This window comes from Myiozetetes cayanensis, unplaced genomic scaffold (assembly GCF_022539395.1).
Source record: "Myiozetetes cayanensis isolate MyiCay16 unplaced genomic scaffold, myiCay2020 scf4, whole genome shotgun sequence".
In the NCBI taxonomy this organism is placed as follows: domain Eukaryota; kingdom Metazoa; phylum Chordata; class Aves; order Passeriformes; family Tyrannidae; genus Myiozetetes; species Myiozetetes cayanensis.
This window is the reverse complement of record NW_026087631.1, coordinates 52,534,864-52,554,681: the sequence shown is the minus strand read 5'-3', so window position 1 is coordinate 52,554,681 and position 19,818 is coordinate 52,534,864. Positions and strand designations below refer to the sequence as shown.

Below are 19,818 nucleotides of genomic sequence, written 5' to 3'. Positions count from 1 at the left end.
CAAATCTTGCACTTCTCAGCAAAAAACTTATTCTTCTGCTTGTGTCTGTGAAGAGAGTGAGCCTATGTTGACGCTAGAGAGGAGGTAGAAGGTGTAACTTACTTTGACATTATCTGGGAAAATCCCAGTGTATTCAATTTCAGAAACTCCCGATACAGCACATGTATTTGAGTTTGTCACTGAGGAAGGAGTACTGCAATAAGCTTGACTGAAAACCCACAAGGTTTAAGGCTGATCTCCTATTAAACCCCAACGAAGTAAACCACAAGCCTTCATCTCTCCTCCCCTTCAAAACAAAACAAAAAACATAGCTTGTGGTTGAGAACAACTCTGCAGAAATGGAGGCTGTGCATAATTATTTCGTGTGACCTTCTGGCACATCTCTGGCCATTCTGTATCATTTGGCTACCCTGTTATCAAGGCCAAAGACTTTGTTAATCGTTAAAGAAGCACAAAGTATGTACCAGCTGCAGAAGGTGGGAGAGGCCAGATGGGGATTGTTTGGGTGGAGGAAGTTCCCTGTGCTGTGTATTAGGGGACCACGTGAGAGGTGCTTTCAAACAGGGTGGGCAAAATTCATCCTTGAGGAGTAACTTGGGCACTTTTGATCCTTTCTTGAGGCAGGGGAATGAGCTGGTTAGCTTCTGTGGATCTCTTCTGTCTTTGTTCTTCTTTGCTTGGAGTGTACTTTTGTCATTGGTTTGGGTATATCAGAGTGTTTAATTTTTTTCCAGGTTATGTGGGCTACTTAGCGGTCAAAAAGGTGGTTATAGCTTCTACCAACATTTCCTTTGCAAAAGGCACCATATCTAAACCAAAGTGAGGAACTTAGTTGATACTTGCTGATATTTCATGTCAAAAGAGAGCAGCTTACCTGTCTTCATTAGGAAATTTCTCTGTTAGTGTTTTTCTCTTTAGGGTTGTGCTGGGACCTTTATAGAAGCATCTTTCAGATTATATTCTGGGACTCAAATGGTCACGAACGCTTTTTTCCTTACTCTTTTGACATCCTCCGCATTTCTGAAAAAGCTGCCTTATACTGAGGAATACCTACAGATAGCTGGTGCATAAAGCTGATGTGTCTTGGAGAACCTGCCGTGGTGTATTTCCCACGTGTGCTCAATGTCTTCTCCACAGTTTCAGAGGCTGAAGGAACCAGCCCTTTACCTTGTGCAAAAGAGTGAGGTTCTCAGGGTGCTGCTAGAGTTTTGTAGTGTAAGTGAGATGAGGACTGGCTCTTCTCAAGCAGCTCTTGTGTGCCTATTCAGTTTTTATAAAAGTGTATGTGTAGGCTTTTGGGCAATATGTAATACTAAATATGACCCTATCATTGCATACCTTGTCTCCAGTCTATATGTGGAATTCTGCTTGTCTTGTTATTCTGAATAGAAAAAAACTTTAATCTTAAGTCATTAAGTATAGGGGAAAACACCCTATTTTTGCTTTGAATGTTATTACCTATACCATTAGAAAGCTAATGCTTCTAGAGAAATGTTCAGCTTTTATCTCCTATCTTGTTTTTCAGTTTCTTACTCCTTGCTTGCTTGTGGTTGGTGTTTCATTGTGTGCTGAATTCCATTGCATTCAATGCCATTAGGGCACATGCTTTCTTAAACAAGACCATTACAATGCTTATTGCAATCTGTCAACAAGAACTGCCTGGTGGACATTAAAAAAATATCACTTAACATTAGAAAGGCATGTTTAAAACTGTTTTCTTGTTATTAAGGTTTTGAGTATGGTTGATTTGTGTTTATTTAGAATTTCCCTGCTACTTTTTTTGCATCGGTTGTGTAGAAGTGTTCGAAGTCGCAACTAAGTTGCAGCAAAGGTCATTAAAGCTGTATGGCTGCCACTATTTTTGTCTGAGTGCAAGTTAAATATAAAGATTTTCTGAAGTGAGACTTCTGAACAGTGAAAAAAAGATTGTTAAATTGTAGTGGCCAGTAGCAGCTGACATAGACGAAAATAGCTCCATTATTGCTGGAAATACTTGGGTGTTTGCATTTACTTTGATGTGTTGGGACTTGCATTTTGAGAACAAATAAGCCATTATTTTGCCTGAGCACATAAATATTGTTCATGGAGCAAGTAATTACAAATCTGGTGGTTGTTTATACCATTATATTTACAGATAATATCCTCAAAAACCCTGGATAAAAGATTACTTCTCAAGCTATTATGTCACTTATATAGTTTGGTAAAGGCATTTTTAATGTACTTTAGAATGTGTTATTTTCATGGTAAAAGTTTAGGAAAACAGATTTATCCAGGTTGTGTATGCAAGGATAGAGAGCAATTGTTGAAATCTAAGTGTTAGCCAGCATGGTGGCCTGGATCTGGCAGTCTGCTAAAGGTCTTTTTGTATTGCACCTGTTTTGCTGGGGCAGGTTGCTGGTGAAGAAGATGGTGTTATCTAAATGATTTCAAAGGGGAAGAAGCTTGGTTTAGATTAATGGCCAATAATTAAGGCATGGGCTGTCTTGCAGCAGAGTAGTGATCAGGCAACTGGAAGTGCCATGGTCATCTCTTCAGCTCCTCCTGCCTGCCTAGATGTGGTCATGCTTCAGCCATGAGGGGTTGCTACCTACCTTTCCCTCTTCTCCTCATGGAGAGTCAGTGCCTTGCTGGGATGCAGAAGAGGATCAGAGTGTTTGGAGATAGGAACTCTTGTCCCAAGGGTTTGGGGAGTCCAGTCTTTTCTGCTCCCCACCCATGATGTGGGGTTCAGGAGACCCTGCTGCTGTGTGCTGAACACCATCAGCTCTCAAGCGCTCTGGAGAAACCAAGGAAAAATGTATGCCTGAAAAACCTCTTTGGTTACATTCGAAGAGCTTGTAGACCTATAAATCCTGCTAAAAATACAAACTTTGATAATCTCCTCCCTGGTGCAGTGCCAGGGCAGTGTTTTCACTAGTAATAAAAGGTATGATTTACTTTATGGATCCCAGAGAGGTAGATACTAACTCTTGCTCAGCCACGGGTTTAGAGTTGGTTTAGTGGCTCTCTTAATGCTGCCATAGCTGCAGCCTCCTCTCCCTAATCCTCCATCAGCAAAGTCCTCTGGGTCCATGCTCTTCCAGCTGCCTTTTATTCAGTCCACTTGACCAGTTTTCCAAACATGAGGCACCTGTGTGACTTACCTAGTTTGAGCTTTTGGTACTGAAGGATAAGTGTTAAGCCTAAATTTTGTATTTAGAAATGCAGAAGAAATGTACCAGTTGGAATGTGTTTCCAGCTTCAATGTCTGGAACAAACTCGGAACAAACATCACTCTATAGAAGGACAGTGTTCCCATTTCAGGTAATGTGTATTGTAATTGATTGCTGCTGGTTTTGCTGTTTTGAGCTGATACATGAATTAGGGCTTAATTACCTACTTTTAAATGCTGATAACCATAATTTTAGTTTCTTCACACTTTTTAAATAAAATTACCTGTCAGTGCCAGAGTTTTTTGCAAATCAAAGTAGGCATCCACATTATTACTCAACAGACTAAAAGGGTTATTCACAACTAACAGAAAAAGATTTTTAAAGATATGATGAATTAATAACAATAATAATAAGAACAACTACAATAATAATAATAATACATTCTGATTACAATAGTGCAAAACCCAAAGAGAAATATGAGAAAACATTTGGCAGTTATAGTAACACTTCAGGCTACTAAAAAAGAGGTGCATTATCAGTTTCTGGGGATGACAGGTATTGCTCTTGATTTTGAACTCATAATGTTGTTTACATCTGTTCTTATGGGAACAATCCTATTTGAGGAAGAATTTTTGCTGGAAACTGTTAGGGTAGGGTGGATGCTGGCAGGAAATTAGCCTTTGTCTCTTCACCCCTGTTCATTAGACTCAGTTGTATTTAAGGGGAAAACAAATGCAGGATTCCCATTGTTATGAGTGATGAGAAAGATGTCCTTGGGGAAGGCAGGTTAAAGATGTGATACTGGGGGCAGTGGCACACACTGAAGTGTGTGTTTGCCATATAATCAATAAGGCGAGGATGGTAAGGACAGTCAGGGGCATAAGTGTGTGCAGTGGGCTTCTGTGGTTAGGTTTTGGTAGCCAGGGGCTACAGGGCTGGCTTCTGTGAGAAGCTGCTAGAAGCTTCCTCTGGCTGTGGAGTCAATGCCAGTCAGCTCAAGGATGGGCTTCCTGCCGCTGACCGAGGCTGATTCAATTTGGAATGACAGTGATGCCTCTGTGATAACATATTTAAGAACAGAATGTGGTTGTGCAGAAAGAATTCCAGCCAAGGAAGAGCAGAGTGAGAACAGCAATGCAGACACCAAGGTCAGTGCAGAAGGAGGGGCAGGAGGTGCTCCAGGTGCTGGAGCTGAGGCCATGCAGCCCATGGTGGAGCAGCTGTGCCCCTGCAGCCCATGGAGGACCATTGGGGTTCAGAGACCCCCCTGCAGCCCAGGGAGGAGCCCATGCTGGAGAAGGTGGATGCATGAAGGAGGCTGTGACCCCATGGGAGGCCCAGGCTGGAGCAGGGTCCTGCCAGAGACCTGCAGCCCTTGGAGAGGGGAGCCCACGCTGGAGCAGGTTTTTCTTGTGTAGGACTTGTGGTCCCTGTGGGTGACCCACACTGGTACAGCTCATTCATGAAGGACTGCGCCCCACGGAAGAGTGACGCACGGGACAGCAGTTTGGGAAGAACTGCTGCCTGAGGGATGGACTCACACCAGAGAGGTCCATCAAAGACTGTCTCCCGTGGGAGGGACCCCACGGGAGCAGGGTAAGGACTCCTCTCCCTGAGCAGCAGCAGAAACAACAACTGACTGCAAGCCCCATTCCCCACCCCTGTGCACCACTGGGGGGAGAAGGTAGAACATGGAAGGAAGGAGAGGTCGGGGGAAGGTGCTTATAAGATTATTTTACTTCTCTCTATTTTGCTGTGACCTGTTAGTAATAAATTCAGTTAACATCCCCACTTTGAGTCTCTTTTGCCTGTGATGGTGATCAGTAAGTGACCTCTCCCAGCTCTTAAGTCAGGAATCCTTCGGTGTTTTTTTTTGTCTCTCCTCTGTCCAGTTGCAGAGGGGAGGGAGAGAGTGGCTGTAGTGGGTACCTAGTGTCCAGCCGGGGTCAACTGATTACAGTCGTTTTGTGGAGAATGAGGGCAAGTCATGAGGATTTTGAGATAAGGATAGGAATTGGGAGAGGTAACAGTGTGGTAACAACTCACCACAGTGTGATTTTTCAGCCTCAGAATTTCCGTGCTACTGTGTTGTGCTTTGCTTGTTACAAGACTTGTTTGTGGAGCTGGTGAAGTCAGTGTTTTAAACAGAGGAGGGCAGGCATCGTTTGGAAGTGTGAATGGCTGAGATACTCTTCTGTAGCCAGTTTTCCAGAAAACACCATTTCTGACAGAAGTTGAAACAGTTCTGTCTTATGTAGAACATCTGTGGCAGTCAGGGAGTCAGGGACTGTGCTGGAGCACACTGTCCTCCTCCTCAAGGAAATGCAGCTTGATCTACATTTCCTCCCTCAGACTTATCAGACATTTGTTATTGTTTGCTGCTTCTCAGATCCCTTTCCTGTTCTTTTTTGAAGCTATTGTATGACAGGTTTTTCTTGGCTGGTTGCTTTCTATTTACTATAAAGAAACCCCCATAAGCAGATATCTGGGAACTAGTATTCTTTGAAACCAGCATAGTCATTTTTAGAATTACATTGGTACTTTTGTTTTGCAAACTGAGTCTAAGATCATTCAAAGCACTTTTGAATTTTTTTTATTTTTTAAAACAAAACTTGCTTTGTAAATAGCAAAATATTTGGGTTCACTGACTGAATTGTTCTGATGCATTTTAAATAAAAAGTCAGTTACATTTTTGTGGGTTGGGATGAAGGGAATTAGTTGAAAGACATTATTTAAAAGGCAGTTTTTAAAATCACCTTTGCTTGAGCAAGCATAAAACCAGTGTTATTTTCTAAGTGGAAGTAGAAAACTGCAGGTTTGTTATTGTATCACAGCCTCTCTATAGTAGAGTTATAAAGGTTATAATAAACTTGCATCTGAAATGGACATCAGGATTTGTTGAAGATGAGAAATTTACTGGATGTTTCTCAATGCACTTTTCTTTTTCAGGGACAGGTGACTATACACGCAAAATTTGGCAACATTTATCTCCCAGAGGACGCCGAGTTTTACTTTGTTTATGATGGATCCCTGAAAAGACACACAATGTTTGCTGAGCAAGTTAGTGACAATGCTCTTCAGTCCATAGTTCTAGGTGAGCCTTAACTCCTGTTTACATTTCTCAACTCTTTCCTATACCCCAATCCTATTTCAAAGCTGCACATAACTGCACAGTTTGGTATAACTGTTTTATGGCTCTGCAATGGAGAAAATGCAGGAGTTTGAATGATGGCCTTTGGGATCCATGCTAAGTTTGACCAATCAGGAGTGATCCTGCCTTTTGTAGCAACCCACGTGAGCACAGTATCAGATGTAGTGTTGCTGGACCTGCGTAGTTGGGTATGCATTAAAATGCAGTCTTCAGGGGTGGCATAATTTTTAATGTGTTAATTCTATGCCATATCTATTTGTCTCTGGGAATCCTAACACCTGCAAAAGTCCTGTTTTCTCTGAGCCTTCTCTCAGTTCAGCAGTCAGCCTGCCTTGTAAGATCCTCCTGCTGGAAGCTTGTGATGCTTGGAGCTCTGCTGGAGCTGCACATGGTACAGAGGTGTCTGGGAAACTGTTCCAGGGGCACCTCACTGCGAACAAGGGGTATATGTGTTGCTTCCCAGTTGGCTTTCTGCCTTGGCATTGTCTCCTTCATGGAGGTGACATAAACCCTGCTCGTCACCTCTGTTGTGTACTTTGTGACCTTTTCATTTATGCGAGTAGGTGGCTATAGATGCGATGTACCTGTGCAGTAGGATCTATTATTTGTTTGTGTGTTCTAAAGGAGCTGAAAATAAGTGCAGAGTATAAAAAGGGAAAGTTCATCACCTCTACATGGTGGCTTCTTTAATCCTGTAAATGGTAAATGATTGTCATGGATTACAACTGGAGAAAAGGCAGTGCTAGGCTTGTTCCAAGGTTTTTAAATTTTTTTTTAAGGTGCCTGAAATGACATTGTTAAATGGTTGCTTCTGGGCTAGGAATAAAAACAGAGGGCTGCAGGCAACACTTAATCATGGCAGAAGACATGAACAGATGAAAATAAAATGTGAGGTTAAAATATAGCCTTCTGATATTAGTATTATTTTGTGGTGGCCAAATTTGTCATAAGGGAACACAGAGCACTTTAAAAACAACTGCAGTTGTGGTAAGTACATGCTTCTTTCTGCAGTTACTAGGTGGCACTTATACTTGTAGTTATACAAGGGGTATACAGGGGTATGTTGGAAAATTTAGATTTGTGCCCTTAGTACATCATGGTTAGCTCTCCACTGAGAGGTACAGCTTGCCCCTCTATTAGATGTATGACATCCACCCTCTCTTAGATGTCAAAGCAGTTAGAGAGGAAACACGAAGTCTTGAAGAGGTTTGAGAGACAAACTCCCCAGCTGTAAGTTAGAGAGTTGATACAACATTAAATCAAGTCTGCCAAGAGCTTGAAGCATGCATTAGTTAAAATCTTTTGGGTTTTGGCCTGGGTAGGTACAAAAAAGGATGTTAATAGATATTTTACTCAGAGTTCATGTTGCAGGCCATTCCCCTACTCTTTTCATGAGCATCATATTTTTCTTAATGCTTATCCAAGAACCTTCAGTTCTTTCCATTGTGGTTAAGAACGCTCACCTTAAAAGACTGGTTCTAGACTTAATTATGTTAGTATAATTGGGAGTAATGGCAGTTTGCACTCTAGTTGAATCCAAGTTCATCACTAGAAATGGTTGGTGGATGCCCTATGACAAATAAATGTAATGAGAGGGAAGAATTAAATAATTCTGAGTGAGCAGTCACAGCTCTAAGAAGTGGAGGGGAATAAAAAATAACTTATGTATTTTCTGAACGTAGATAGTGATTAATTAAAATTACAGGCCATAGATGCCAGGAAGCAGTTTCTGTCTCTGTATTAATGGAAATACACAGGGAGTTATTCATCTGTGGTCCTCAGCTCTCCTGCCACTTACAGAGTGAATCTGTCTTGCAAGTTGTCTCGCTTTCTGGTCAATCATGCAGAATGTGTCACCACCACTAGTCACAAGCTGTTGCTGGATAAATTTGGGCTAAGGGTGAAAGATCTACAGTTGCTGGATAATAACCAGATGATGGCCATTGCTTATGAAGAACTACCATTGACTTGGAACACCCTTGGACACTGCCCAGAAGGTGGTAGGGTTTTATTTTAAGTTAGAAAGCTTTTAACAGTGGTTTGGTGCGCAGTTCAGAGCAGAGTATCTCACTGTTTTATCCACGTTCTCAACCCTTGTCCTTTATTTTGTGGTTGACATGAAACAATTGTTCAGGTGTGAGAGGGGTAATCAGAGATCTGGTTTGTGCCCAGAGAGTTAAAAAGGATAATAATGGTTATTTTAACTCAGTCTCTTCAGGAAGTTTTTCTGCCTTGACTCTCTGTGAATGCAGTTCTTTATTTATAAATGGACTCTACCGTTGAAAGGTTAAAGAGCTTTAAAAGCTTTAAAGAGCTGTTTTAAAAAAGCAAGAACTGTAGCAGTGAAGCTTTACCTCCCTGATTCTAACCAAGTGAGATATTTTATCTGCACAGACAAAAAGGAAGTGGTCATAAAAGAGAATAATATGTTGCTGTAGGCATTATGATGTACAGAGTAAATGTAATTTTTGTCACTGTTCTGTTAGTGCTTATGCTTTACTTTATGATCATTCTTTGGGGAGCATATCATTAAACAAGTTTTTTTGTGTGGCCTTTTTTCTTGTAGAAGAATGGGATGAAAATATATGTGAAACTTTACATTAGGGTATACTACTGAAAAATTTTCTAAGAAAACCACGTGAAATTTTCCTAGTTTTGGGTTTCATTGCAAACAAAAAACTGTAGTTAGGGTTTGCTGAAGAGTATAATTTTTTTTTGCAGACCCAGCTGATTTATAGCTGAGATTGGAAACTTGATGGTTTCACATGTTTTTCATTGAAAATTCGGTGCTTTTAGCTGCTTTCTTTTTAGTACTTTAAATTGTTAAAAATTGGAAGACTGGCAGATTCCATATGAGCCAAACAGGAAGAGAGATTCATACAAGCTTTTAGGAGGTAAAAACACAGCACTTAGCCTATTTCTTTGGGCGAGCACTTTTTTCCTGTCTTAAAGTTTTCTGATTCTTAGTGACAGATAGCTTGAAATCTGAAGGATGCTTTTTGTCTGGATGTTGTAAAAAATTCTTTCAACAGATGTTAAAACAAGTACCAAGTCTCATTCAAATATTGTCTAGACAGGAGAGGAAAAATAAAAGGCCATTACTTGTTTCATTTTGATGTGTAGTAAATATTTGTTCACATTATTCAACTTCTGGAACAAGTGTTGGATCTTAAGAATGAGGACCTTAATTCAAATCCCAAAGAAGTCAGCTGTAGTTTTGTTCACAAGCTTGGCTAAGTTTTTCATTAAAACCAGTTGAAACACAACCCAGGCAGCAGCAGAATACCAGTGGTACTGAGAGATGCTTAGGTATAGCCAACTGGGTACCTTCCTACTTGAAACACAGGGAAAAGTTATCCTGAGTGTGTTATGGGTGCAGAGTAAGCTCTGCCAAGGCAACTGCTATCCACACAGCAAAATTCTTTAATTTTTAGTTATGATAATTGATAATTTTCAGGTTTACAGCAACATTATATGGAAAAAGAGTATGTTGCCCTTGTGAGACTTTTACAGATCTTGTTGTTTTTTTTTTGTTTGTTTCTATGTATTTTTCATACTTTTTCCACTTTTCGGATTTAAATAGATATATAATATATACTACATTATATATATTTATATATATACATAAACAAAACTTGAATACAGTGAAAAAGCTGAGATGTGTGCCCCAGAGTCTCTCTGAACATTCAAAGTGTTAGATGAGCATGTCTTCAGCATGCTGCATTGGGTTTGCCTCATGGGCACGGTTGCAGTTGAAGAGCTGACATCTCCCTTTGTACCACAGACATTGCTGTTAAATGAAGGCACAGTTGTCTTTTGCCTTCTCTCTGAATAAAATCTGAATTCCCTGGGCCTGGTAGTGATGCTCATGCACAGTGAGGATCTCCCAGTGCACTCCTGGTTGGACAGTGTTTACTGGCCACCCTCACCGAATGAGGGGCTACTGAAAGATTTCTGAACAGCTTTTCCTTTAGCCCAGGGGAGGGCAGTCCTTTCTTTTGTCTCTCTCTGAGGTCCAGGCTTGGGCTAGGCCTGACATCTACTTTGCTATCCTCTACGTGGTTTGTATAGTTTTTCTTTGGTCCTTTAATCCTTTCTCCTTTCTGAAAGTATAGTTTTGATCCTGTCATCTGACTCGAGAGCACCAACTCAAGTTGCTTCCTTGTGGTGTCCTCATCACTGTGTTTTTGTCCTGAAAGCCAAAAGATCAAGCACAGCTGAGGGTTGCATGTGGCTGAGGGAGTCCTGTGTGTGCAGGGCAGGAGAGGGAGGGAGAAGGAGATGGACTGAGGTGGAAGGGCTTCAGATCTCAGCACATGAGGAAAGAAGAAGGTTCTTCATCTTCCATTATGAAGTGATTAAGGTTTGTCCCTGCACTCTTTTTTGTCTCCAAAAGATCAAAATGGATGAGAAACAGGAGCTAGAAATCTGTGAGGATTTTGAAAGAGAATGAGAACTTTTATCTCTAACTACTGTCCCTACAGCTCCTTTTCTCAAAGGTCTAATGGTGTCTCGATGCTTAATATTGTAAGGCTGTTGTTTTTAATGTCAGTGTCATGAAAGATATGGGTAGTATCATTCACCACTTGTTAGGACCTCATTCTTGTGAGATTCTGTCAATTTTCAGAGCTGCTGGACTATTTTTGTTGGAAAAAAAATACTTGTCAGTGACATTGCTGAAGAAAATTATTGCGCCATCTGGTGTTTTTAGACCTCATTCATTTTTTATGAGGATTTAGAAACCTGTGGTTCAATGGAAAGATGGAGGAACACTTTATTCATAGTAGTTCTGGTATTCAGGAAAAGTGTTTGTATTCCTTTTATACAGTGTAAGAAGGATTGGATAAAGAAACCCTGGATTGTCTAGGGAGCACTGCAGATAATTCAGGAATTATTTCAGTTGCACAAGTCAAGAGTTGATAGTCGCATTATAGAAAGTTCAACAAAAAAAAACCAAGAAAGCGTCAGCTTTTTGCTAATCCTTACTTGTAACAGATGGCCTGTGGGACAACCATGTCAGGAGCTGCTCCCTCTCATGGACTGGTCAGATGTTGAGATCAGCTGGCCCACAAACAGTTTGCTCCAAGAGAAAAGTGGGGACCCAGCAGAGGTTCTGTGCTTGGATGCTTTGTTTGTTGGTGTGTTCCAAGAAAAGGGAAGGAGGGGTAGGGAGGAGGGAGAAGCTGACTTTCTTGTTTATTGCATCTTCATAAAGGATATATTCCTTTTGAACTGGATTATTCAATTTGTGGAGATAATCAGTATTAAATAACTTTTTAGACCTGCTTAAAAAAAAAAAGATAAAATTCCCACAGACGTTTTTGTTTGAAAAAAAAAAAAAAAAAAAGAAAATGAAGAAGGAAGGGAGGAAAGAAAAATAAAAAGAGAAAGAAGAAATGAATCTGAATGAGAAAAATGCTTCCAAGTAACTTTTCCTTTTTTAGTACCATCAGGTATCAGGTTATGACAGTCTTCTAGTACTGCAAGTCCCCAAGAGCCATCAGACATAGGTTCAGCATCTTCTGTGCAACTTTTTTGTACTTGACATACTCAGGCTTACATTCCTCAGCTGTCAGAGGCAATTGGGAGCACAGGAGTGCACCTTGCAAGGAGTGCATTTTTCAGACAGGAAGGTCAGGGCTTCTCAGTTTCTGATTGTTTTAGGGGCACTGCTGAGATAGTGAGTTCATGTTGTCTGTGTGACTTAACTGTGTCGGTAATCAAACAAGAACAGTTGCTGCCAGCTGTATCAGGGATTGTTGATATTTTTTGGTCTGTGTTTGGCCCAACCACCTGCAAAAGTTTTGTTCTTTGCCTGCCAAGTTCACCGATAAACTGGAGCTTTGTCCTTGGAGAGACAGTTTCTTGTACAAACTGTTTTAGTTGCTGTTCTGTGATTGGCTGGTTGTCTGTAGAGGACATTTTGAAGGAGAAACTGAAGAGGAGAGGATGAAGTAAAGCCCTCAGACCCAAACAGATAAGACCCCTTGAGTGAAACAGCACAAGTGCGAGGGGAATCCCAAAGTTCTCACTCAGCACTGAAGGGGTGCACTCACATAACGGGGGAGGGACCGAAGGCCTCTGGCTGGGCGGTGCTGCCACACCGGCCCAGGGAGACATCTCCGGCTAATTGGATAAAAAATGCAGGTGGCTCGTGCTCGGGGCTCTCAAGCTTCACATGAAGGACAACATTGCCTTTTGCAGGGACTCCTGTGATCTTTGTGAGCCTGCTGACCCTCCGAGGATGCAGCCTCTGCTATGGGGAATTCTGGTTATCCTGGGGTCGGTGAGACAACCTCATAAAACAGACCTGCATGAGTGGGGGTTTCACTGAGGGCTTTGTTCACTCCTCTCCTTTCCTGTCTCTCGGGTTCCCATTTACTTGGCCACTTTTGTAATCAATATTGAGTTTATTGTTGAGCTTTCAGCAGTGTCTTGGTTTTCAATCTCGGCATCCTTCGAACTCACCCCATTACACCAGCTTTACCACTATTTAGTTATTTTCAAGAGGAAGACTGCTCTTTTAGGTTTTTGGCTATTAATAGAAGCAATACAATTAAAGTCTGAGTTATGAAAACTAATTGTGGATCACAGGAAAGGGAACAGTGTCTTGTACTTGTTTAGTTCCCTCTCATGAACAAGGAGATTTTCCATTTTATTTCATAAATGCACTGCAATTGTTTTCTAGGAATAGGTCTTGTAGGGTGAACTGAAATACTCAACCTTGCTGCTTTATAGTCTGCCTTTGGGGGACACCTTCCCATTTTCTATGGCATTTTTCACTTTATAGCCCTCTCCCTGCCCTTTTCTATGTAAATCATGTTACTCTTTCCACTTGGTATTAATACATTCCTGCTAACGTGCATAAATTCAAACTTGGCTGATGACATGTTTTTGATGTAAATTAAAGAAAATTTTGTCTGTCTTTTCCTCAGTGAGAATTTTAGATTACTTTTTATTCCTGTGGAAGGAAAGGGAGAAAACTGCCTGTTCTTCATGGAATTAGGAAAACACTGTGAATACTGGATAGGTATGTATAGGTCTGGTAAGATTTGTGAGGAGGGGTAATTTTTTTGTGGTCACTATGTTCGGGGAGTTAGAGAAACAGACAAATCTTCGGCCTAGTAGGAATTTACCCCTTTGGAAGCTGTGCATGGCAGATGGAGTAGGATGCCAACCTGTGCATTGGGAAGCAGAGGAATGTCTTCCAGTGCCTACTGCTGACCCAGAAAATTGTGACGAGGGGCAAGATACTGGCAAGCATGCTTCAACCTCTGGGCCCCCAGCAAGTGTATGATTCTCTTTTCCAGGCCAATGGTAGTAACAGCAGAGAGGAGGCATTTGAGGTTCCTCTGATCATGAAGGGGCTTTTTGGGAAAAGCACTGAGCACTTGGAGATGCGCAGAGCGATAAGAGAGCAAGAAATACAAGAGATAAAGTTTCCTATTTAAGACAATATTTAAATAGTGGGACTCAGGAGCCTGCTCTGTTACTCAAGAGACCAGATTGGTCTGACCCAACCCAGCTTTCAATCAACACTGGGTTGGAGAGGCCTGCTTTTTTTGCTGGAAGGGTGTCCCCACATGGCATTGAGTGCTTGGCTGGTGCTAAGTAAACAATGCTTAAATAAGACGGCTGGAGGGAGCATTTGGCGGCAATATTAAAGAATGAGGAATATCCCTCCAGAAATAATCCTGGGGATTTTGAAACTTCATGATAGCATAGGTGTGGCACCATAGGCAGCCCTTCTTGTGTGGGGCCAGTGGATGGGAACCTTTTCTAACCCTCCTGCTGCTAAAACTGCTGGAACAAAACTCCTTTAAGCCCACCTTTGCGATGGAGCTTAAACTTCCCTTATCTCCTTTTCTTCTGTAGATTGATGCCAGTCTTTGGGTGTTCACACAGGTATGCTGTCAGATGGGCTTTCACATACCTGACTTCATGCATCAAAGTAGGGTGTACTGAAGACACCTTTATAAATAATCTTATAGCTAATGGAAAAATAGAAAAATTAGCAGTAATGCATAAAAGTATGAAGTCAGAAAAACATGGAATTTTTCAGCCAGTTTTGATGTCTCCCCCTGCTTGTCAAGACTTGAGGTTTTCAGTCTCCTTCCAGGAAATGAATGAGATTCAGGGCCCGGAAAGGGCTTAGTCATTTCTGTCAGAGAGAAATACTTGGTTTTAGTTTATTTTTTTGGACATAGGAAGGGATTCAGGTGCAAGGAAGAACAAAAGGTTTCTTTTAATGTTTAAAACAGACTGAGTTTGATTCAGCTCTGTGTAACTCAAACAGAATGTGTTGGCTGGAAAACTGCGATACAAAGCAACGTCTTGATAGTGCATATCATTTACAGCACCACCTGCTTTGCAGTAGCCGACCTTGTATGAATCAGCCAGCAGTGTGTCTTTCAAATCTTAGGAATTGTTGTGTTCGTGTATTGATGAAAAACGAGCATTTTATACCATTTAAACTAAAGGGCATTTTATACCAATTAAATATGAATATGTTGAAGAAGCTTTGTGTTTTCCTTTTTTTCCTTATTCTGTTCCAGCTTTCCAAGAGTGCAGTTAAATTAATTACACTGGATTTTTTCCACTGTTAGGGGGTTTGTGTGTCTATTTCTTAAGGATTTTCTTTCTGTTGTGTTAGTTTTTTTGTTTGGGCCCCCTCCCCCCCCCCCCTCCAGTTGTTTCACATTTGAAATCTTCCTCAAGGGAGTGGAAAAATAAAGTGAAAAGTGTGGCAAAAATGCCATTTATTCTGTCACAGTGAGGAGCTATAACAGGAGGTGATAAAAGAACTGAAACTAGAAAATATTTTTAAGCAAAAAAATTAGTAAAACCCTGTTGTTTCCAAACTTCACCATTTTTTAATGCGTTTTCTTTATAGGCAGATCTATTTAAAAAGCTTAGTATCTGGTCTTTTTCATTCTTTTGCTTTGATATTGCTGATTCTGGAATAGAACTGCAGCAGATTTTGGGTGAAGGGGTCCGTGGTCCTACCCTGCGCTCGGAGCAGGGCTTGCTTCAAAGTTGTATCAGGTTACTAAGGATCAGGTTTTGAGCACCTCCACAGACAGATGGTTTGTAACCTCTCTGGGTCACCTGTCCCAGCATTTGACCATCCTTGGAGTAAAAAATACCTTTCTTGTATTGAAAGAACATATTTACCTTTCCATTTATACTTACAACTTCACAATTTGTATTTCAGATTTTAGTATCATAAAGCTATTAGTTATTGCTTTATGTCATCAGGTTCGGCTCACTCCTGGGCAAGCCATGTGGGAGTAGTAAGAAGAAGGGAGCCCAGCAAACACATCATATAGAGAGGTAAAGGATGGGGGGGAATGTGAATGCTATTTCTAAGTTCACCAGGGGTGAAAGCAACCAGTGAAGCTTTTTGGTGCTTTTGCTACTATGTGCATTCAAGCTGGTCATGAACAAATATAGCATAAAGTTAGATGAAGATTGTTAGGGTGGGCAGATAAAAATCAGTTACTAGACTATTTGTGGTGAGATAATAGAAATTTTTGTGATGGTTGGTGTTTTCAAATGACAAAGATTAATTACTATAATTTTTACAACTCATTTCTTCTGTAGCAGGCTTATTCATACTACCACCAGATTTGGCCACCAGAAGGGTAACTTTATCTGCTGCAGTTCAGAGCAGAGGAAAGGTTATTCCTCATCAGGGAAGGCTCCCTACAGGCTCCGTTTTTACTGAGTGGGAAAGTCCTAGTTTTATCATGCTCAGAGCAAGTTTACCTGCTTTTTTTTGTGATGTTGCAATATACATTGAAATCCAGTGGCCCCAGGCCAAAGTTCAGAGTAAAGTTTGCCTTTTTGTTTCTGTGGTTTTAATCTGAGGATTAGGGTGTGGTTAGTATCTGCTCAGATGTTTGGTGTGTTTAATATTGGTTGATGTTTGAATTAGCAAAATTTATCTGCTGTCTCATCATTAACAACAATATATATATATAAATATATAGTTAATATATATGTGGAAGCATCTAAAGAGCCCACTTTGGTGTCTAAAGTTGGACTTCAGCAGAATTTAAGTACTCCATATAAAAGAGCAATTCTGAATTTTTGTTTTTAGTGAACATCTTAATCTTTGAATGCATAATGTTTGTTCAGGGTCTTGGTTCTGGACCACAGCATTTCCTGGGTATTTCAGCTCCCTGCTGTACATATAAATGCTCCAGACGAGGGAGTGCTAGTGACTTGCATCACTGGCTGGTACTCTGCTGGGGTCCAGACTGGTGACACAGAGTTGAGTCTGCTACAGTACTTGTGATGGAGAGTCTCTGAAGCATAGAAATAGCACTGGGGCCAGTGCAAAGCACAAATGGTGTTACCAGTGTCTATTCAGAAATATAGCTTGGGAAAGGGAAGATACTAACAAACATTTTCATACTGTGTCCAAGTTGTTATGTCATTCTCTGAGCAATTGAGAGATCCAGGCTTTGAGCATCGTTTTTCACTTTGGATGACAGTATCATGAGAAGGGCATCCATGTCTAAACAGCAGAGGCTTCTCCTAGCTGATTGTTTGTAGTCAGTCTGCTGCTTTCTTGGTCTTCTGCCCTGCATCCCTTGGATTTCCTTCTGCTCTGTAACCCATTTCAATTACTCTGCAACAGAGGGGACAGGGTATGCTTCCACCAGAGGAATGATCAGAGGAAGTTTGAAGCTGTGTGAGTTCAAATCCTATCTAGCTGAGGAGGAAGTTGTACTGAGGGTTCCCATTTTTCAAGTGGCACATCAACCACTTGTTTTGGGAAGCCTGAACCCTGTTCATTTAAATGTTTCTCCATAGAAGAAGGTCTTGAGCAAACCTTGTCTAATGGAAGCTGTTCCTGTCCATGGCAGGGTCTTTGGACTAGGTGGTCTTTGAAGGTTCCTTTTGACCCAAGGCTTTCTGTGGTTCCATGTAGCAAAGCAATCTGCAAAGGCTTGAGTTGGATTCAGTGGACTTTAGGGTTGCACATGTTTGAAAAGTTTGAAACATACATGCTATCTCATTAAATAGTGGTGAAAACACTATAGTTCATATTAAAGTAGGTAACTAAAATATAGCAGTGATCATTGACTGCAAAAACTGAAATCAGAAATATTTTTTAGACCTTGGAGGGAAAAAACTCTGTGGCCCTGAATCATGTGCCCAGCTGGATGTATTTTTACCTAGAATCTGAAATGGGAAGACCAAGAAAAAATTTTATTGCCCAAAACCTGGGGAGAAAATTGTTGCATAGGTAGGCTAATGCACCAGAGCACATGTTGGCTAGCCACAAGTAAGAATGAGTTTGAACGTGAATTTTTTAATAAATAATGACATGACTTTTTGTATGTGTGTTCTAGAAATACTTAAGTACATTTTCTGTATATGTTTAGTGATATTCTGGTTTAAAGAATTATTCCTGCATCTAAATGTTAATGTGTCTATTTTTGTTAGAACTGCAGTAAAAATAGGTTTCAGACACTATATTTAGGTTTGCAGGCTGTTACAGTGCTAGAATCTGTGTCCTGAAACTCCCTTTTACTCTGATGTCTGGATTTTATTTTGCTTATTGGATGAAGTGTAGCCTGGTTTTCTGGGATTTGACTCTCTGAAACTTTTGATTCCACTTGAAATGGAAGGTAAAAAGTCTGAATGGGTTGCAATCAAATACTCAGAGTAAAAATTCTGTCACCAGTGGAGATCCTACAGTAATTTTCTCTGGGGAGTGGTAGAGCAATTTCTTCAGGTTCCCTGCCATTCTGGCTTTATGCGATGTGAAAAGGATTCTTTTGACTATAATAACACTTTAGGTCCAACATTTTCAAAAAGGTTGATGACTTCCCCCTGCCCTCAGAAAGGTCTTTGCAGAAGGCAGCTCTCTTGTTAAGATGTTAAGAGCATGTACTCAGCTGAGTCATGACAGCAGCCTTCAATTATGTGAAAGGAAACTGTGAAAGGAAAGAAATGAAGTATTTTTAATTCAGATGGGAAAAGAAGCAGAAGGCTTATAGTAAGAAAGAGTGAGCTAGATGATCGTTGTTATGGTGAAGGTAAAATTTTCCCAGGTGTATATTGCCCAAGGAAGTTAAGAAAACCTCTTGTTGTTGAAAGGTGTTTAGAAGAGATGAGACAAACCTTAGGCTAAAGGCAAAGAATGGACTAGAGACCGCTTGAGGTTTCTTCAAGATTTTTTTAAAAGTTAAATATACCTGACACTTTCAGAGGGAGTATTTAAACTGAATAGGAGTCTGCCATGAGCTAATCCATTTGAGTGTAACTACACAACACCTTTGTTCAGTGTATAAGTGTTTCTAAAAAACATGCTTATTAGCTTTTTGATGACATAACTGGTCTCTCTGCTAGGGGATGGCATTCTGTCAGACAGTTTACCTTGTAAATTTTGATGCAGAGAGGAAATTGAATAGTTTTGGTGTTGACTTCAACTCTTATTATTTACACCAATGTGTGCACATACCTACATATGCTTCAGGAGCTTCACCTTGCCATTGCTGCTGGATTGTATAATTTTCAATTGCTTGTTTTGAAATGGTTGGGTAAAAGGGAAGAAGAAGTCTGTTGAATAAGGATCATAAATTTTGATGAAATTTTATAAATAACTGGAAGCTTAATAGATTTCAGATGGTTGTTCTAAGAGCTGTAGAGTAACTGCCCTTAAATACTTGACCCTTGTGGAATTACCCTCATATTTAACTTCATACCAAAATATCAGTGTAGGGAACAGGTTGAGTGGCACTTGAGAATATTTTATTTATCGCCTTTAAATTGCAAAGACTTTTTGTTTGAGAATGTATGTAGACAGATAGATCTGTCTTTGAATAAAGGCCAGGGAATGTCTTGAATGGTGATTCAGCATCTAGTGATTAAGTCATTGTTGTAGATCTCATTTTAAGCTTCATCCCATTGAACTTGATGATTATGTGCTGAAAAGTGGAGAGGAGAGGAAGGATTGTCACATGAGATCACCTTTCTGAGAAGAAACAAGAATTTTGTGGCATATTTTATGCTCTTGGGTTGTTAGCTTATAGCTCTCTGCTCTTACTGTCATGATAAAAAGCCTGCCTTGAAAAATCATACCACCTTTTTTCTTTTAAATTTTTAAATTTAGATACTTGGCTGTGTTGCCAGATGTTTTGTGTTGCTGAGGCAATACAAAGCAGTAGGAAAATTGCCCTTTAAGTCTTCTGCTTATTGGGGTATTTATTGATGTTGAATACTATACTATATATAAAGAAAGAGAGAAATAATGGAATTATCTAATTCAAACTGTTTTCTTTGACTGATGAAATTAAATGGTATTTACATATCCTTTAGCTCTGCATGTGCAATTAAGTAACTAACTGTTGATTTCAGTGAAAGACTAAAAGCATTTCTGCTGAAGTAATTTTTTAAGTCTGAATGTGAGCTGTGATATTTCTGCAGATGATAACAAATGTCTTTTAATACTTCCTAGCAAATAAAATGGTGGGTTTTGTTACTGATGATCTTGTTTTG

General features: G+C 40.3%; 1 protein-coding gene across 1 annotated transcript in view; it reads left to right on the top strand.

The window, feature by feature from the left end:
- Positions 1 to 19,818, top strand: part of LOC126647534 (rho guanine nucleotide exchange factor 28-like) — a 45,173-nt gene that overhangs the window by 16,987 nt on the left and 8,368 nt on the right. The window contains exon 2 of the mRNA XM_050329832.1: positions 6,102 to 6,246. Within this exon, the coding sequence (XP_050185789.1) occupies positions 6,198 to 6,246 (49 nt within the window). The 5' untranslated portion in view covers positions 6,102 to 6,197. The remainder of the gene's footprint in view (positions 1 to 6,101; positions 6,247 to 19,818) is intronic.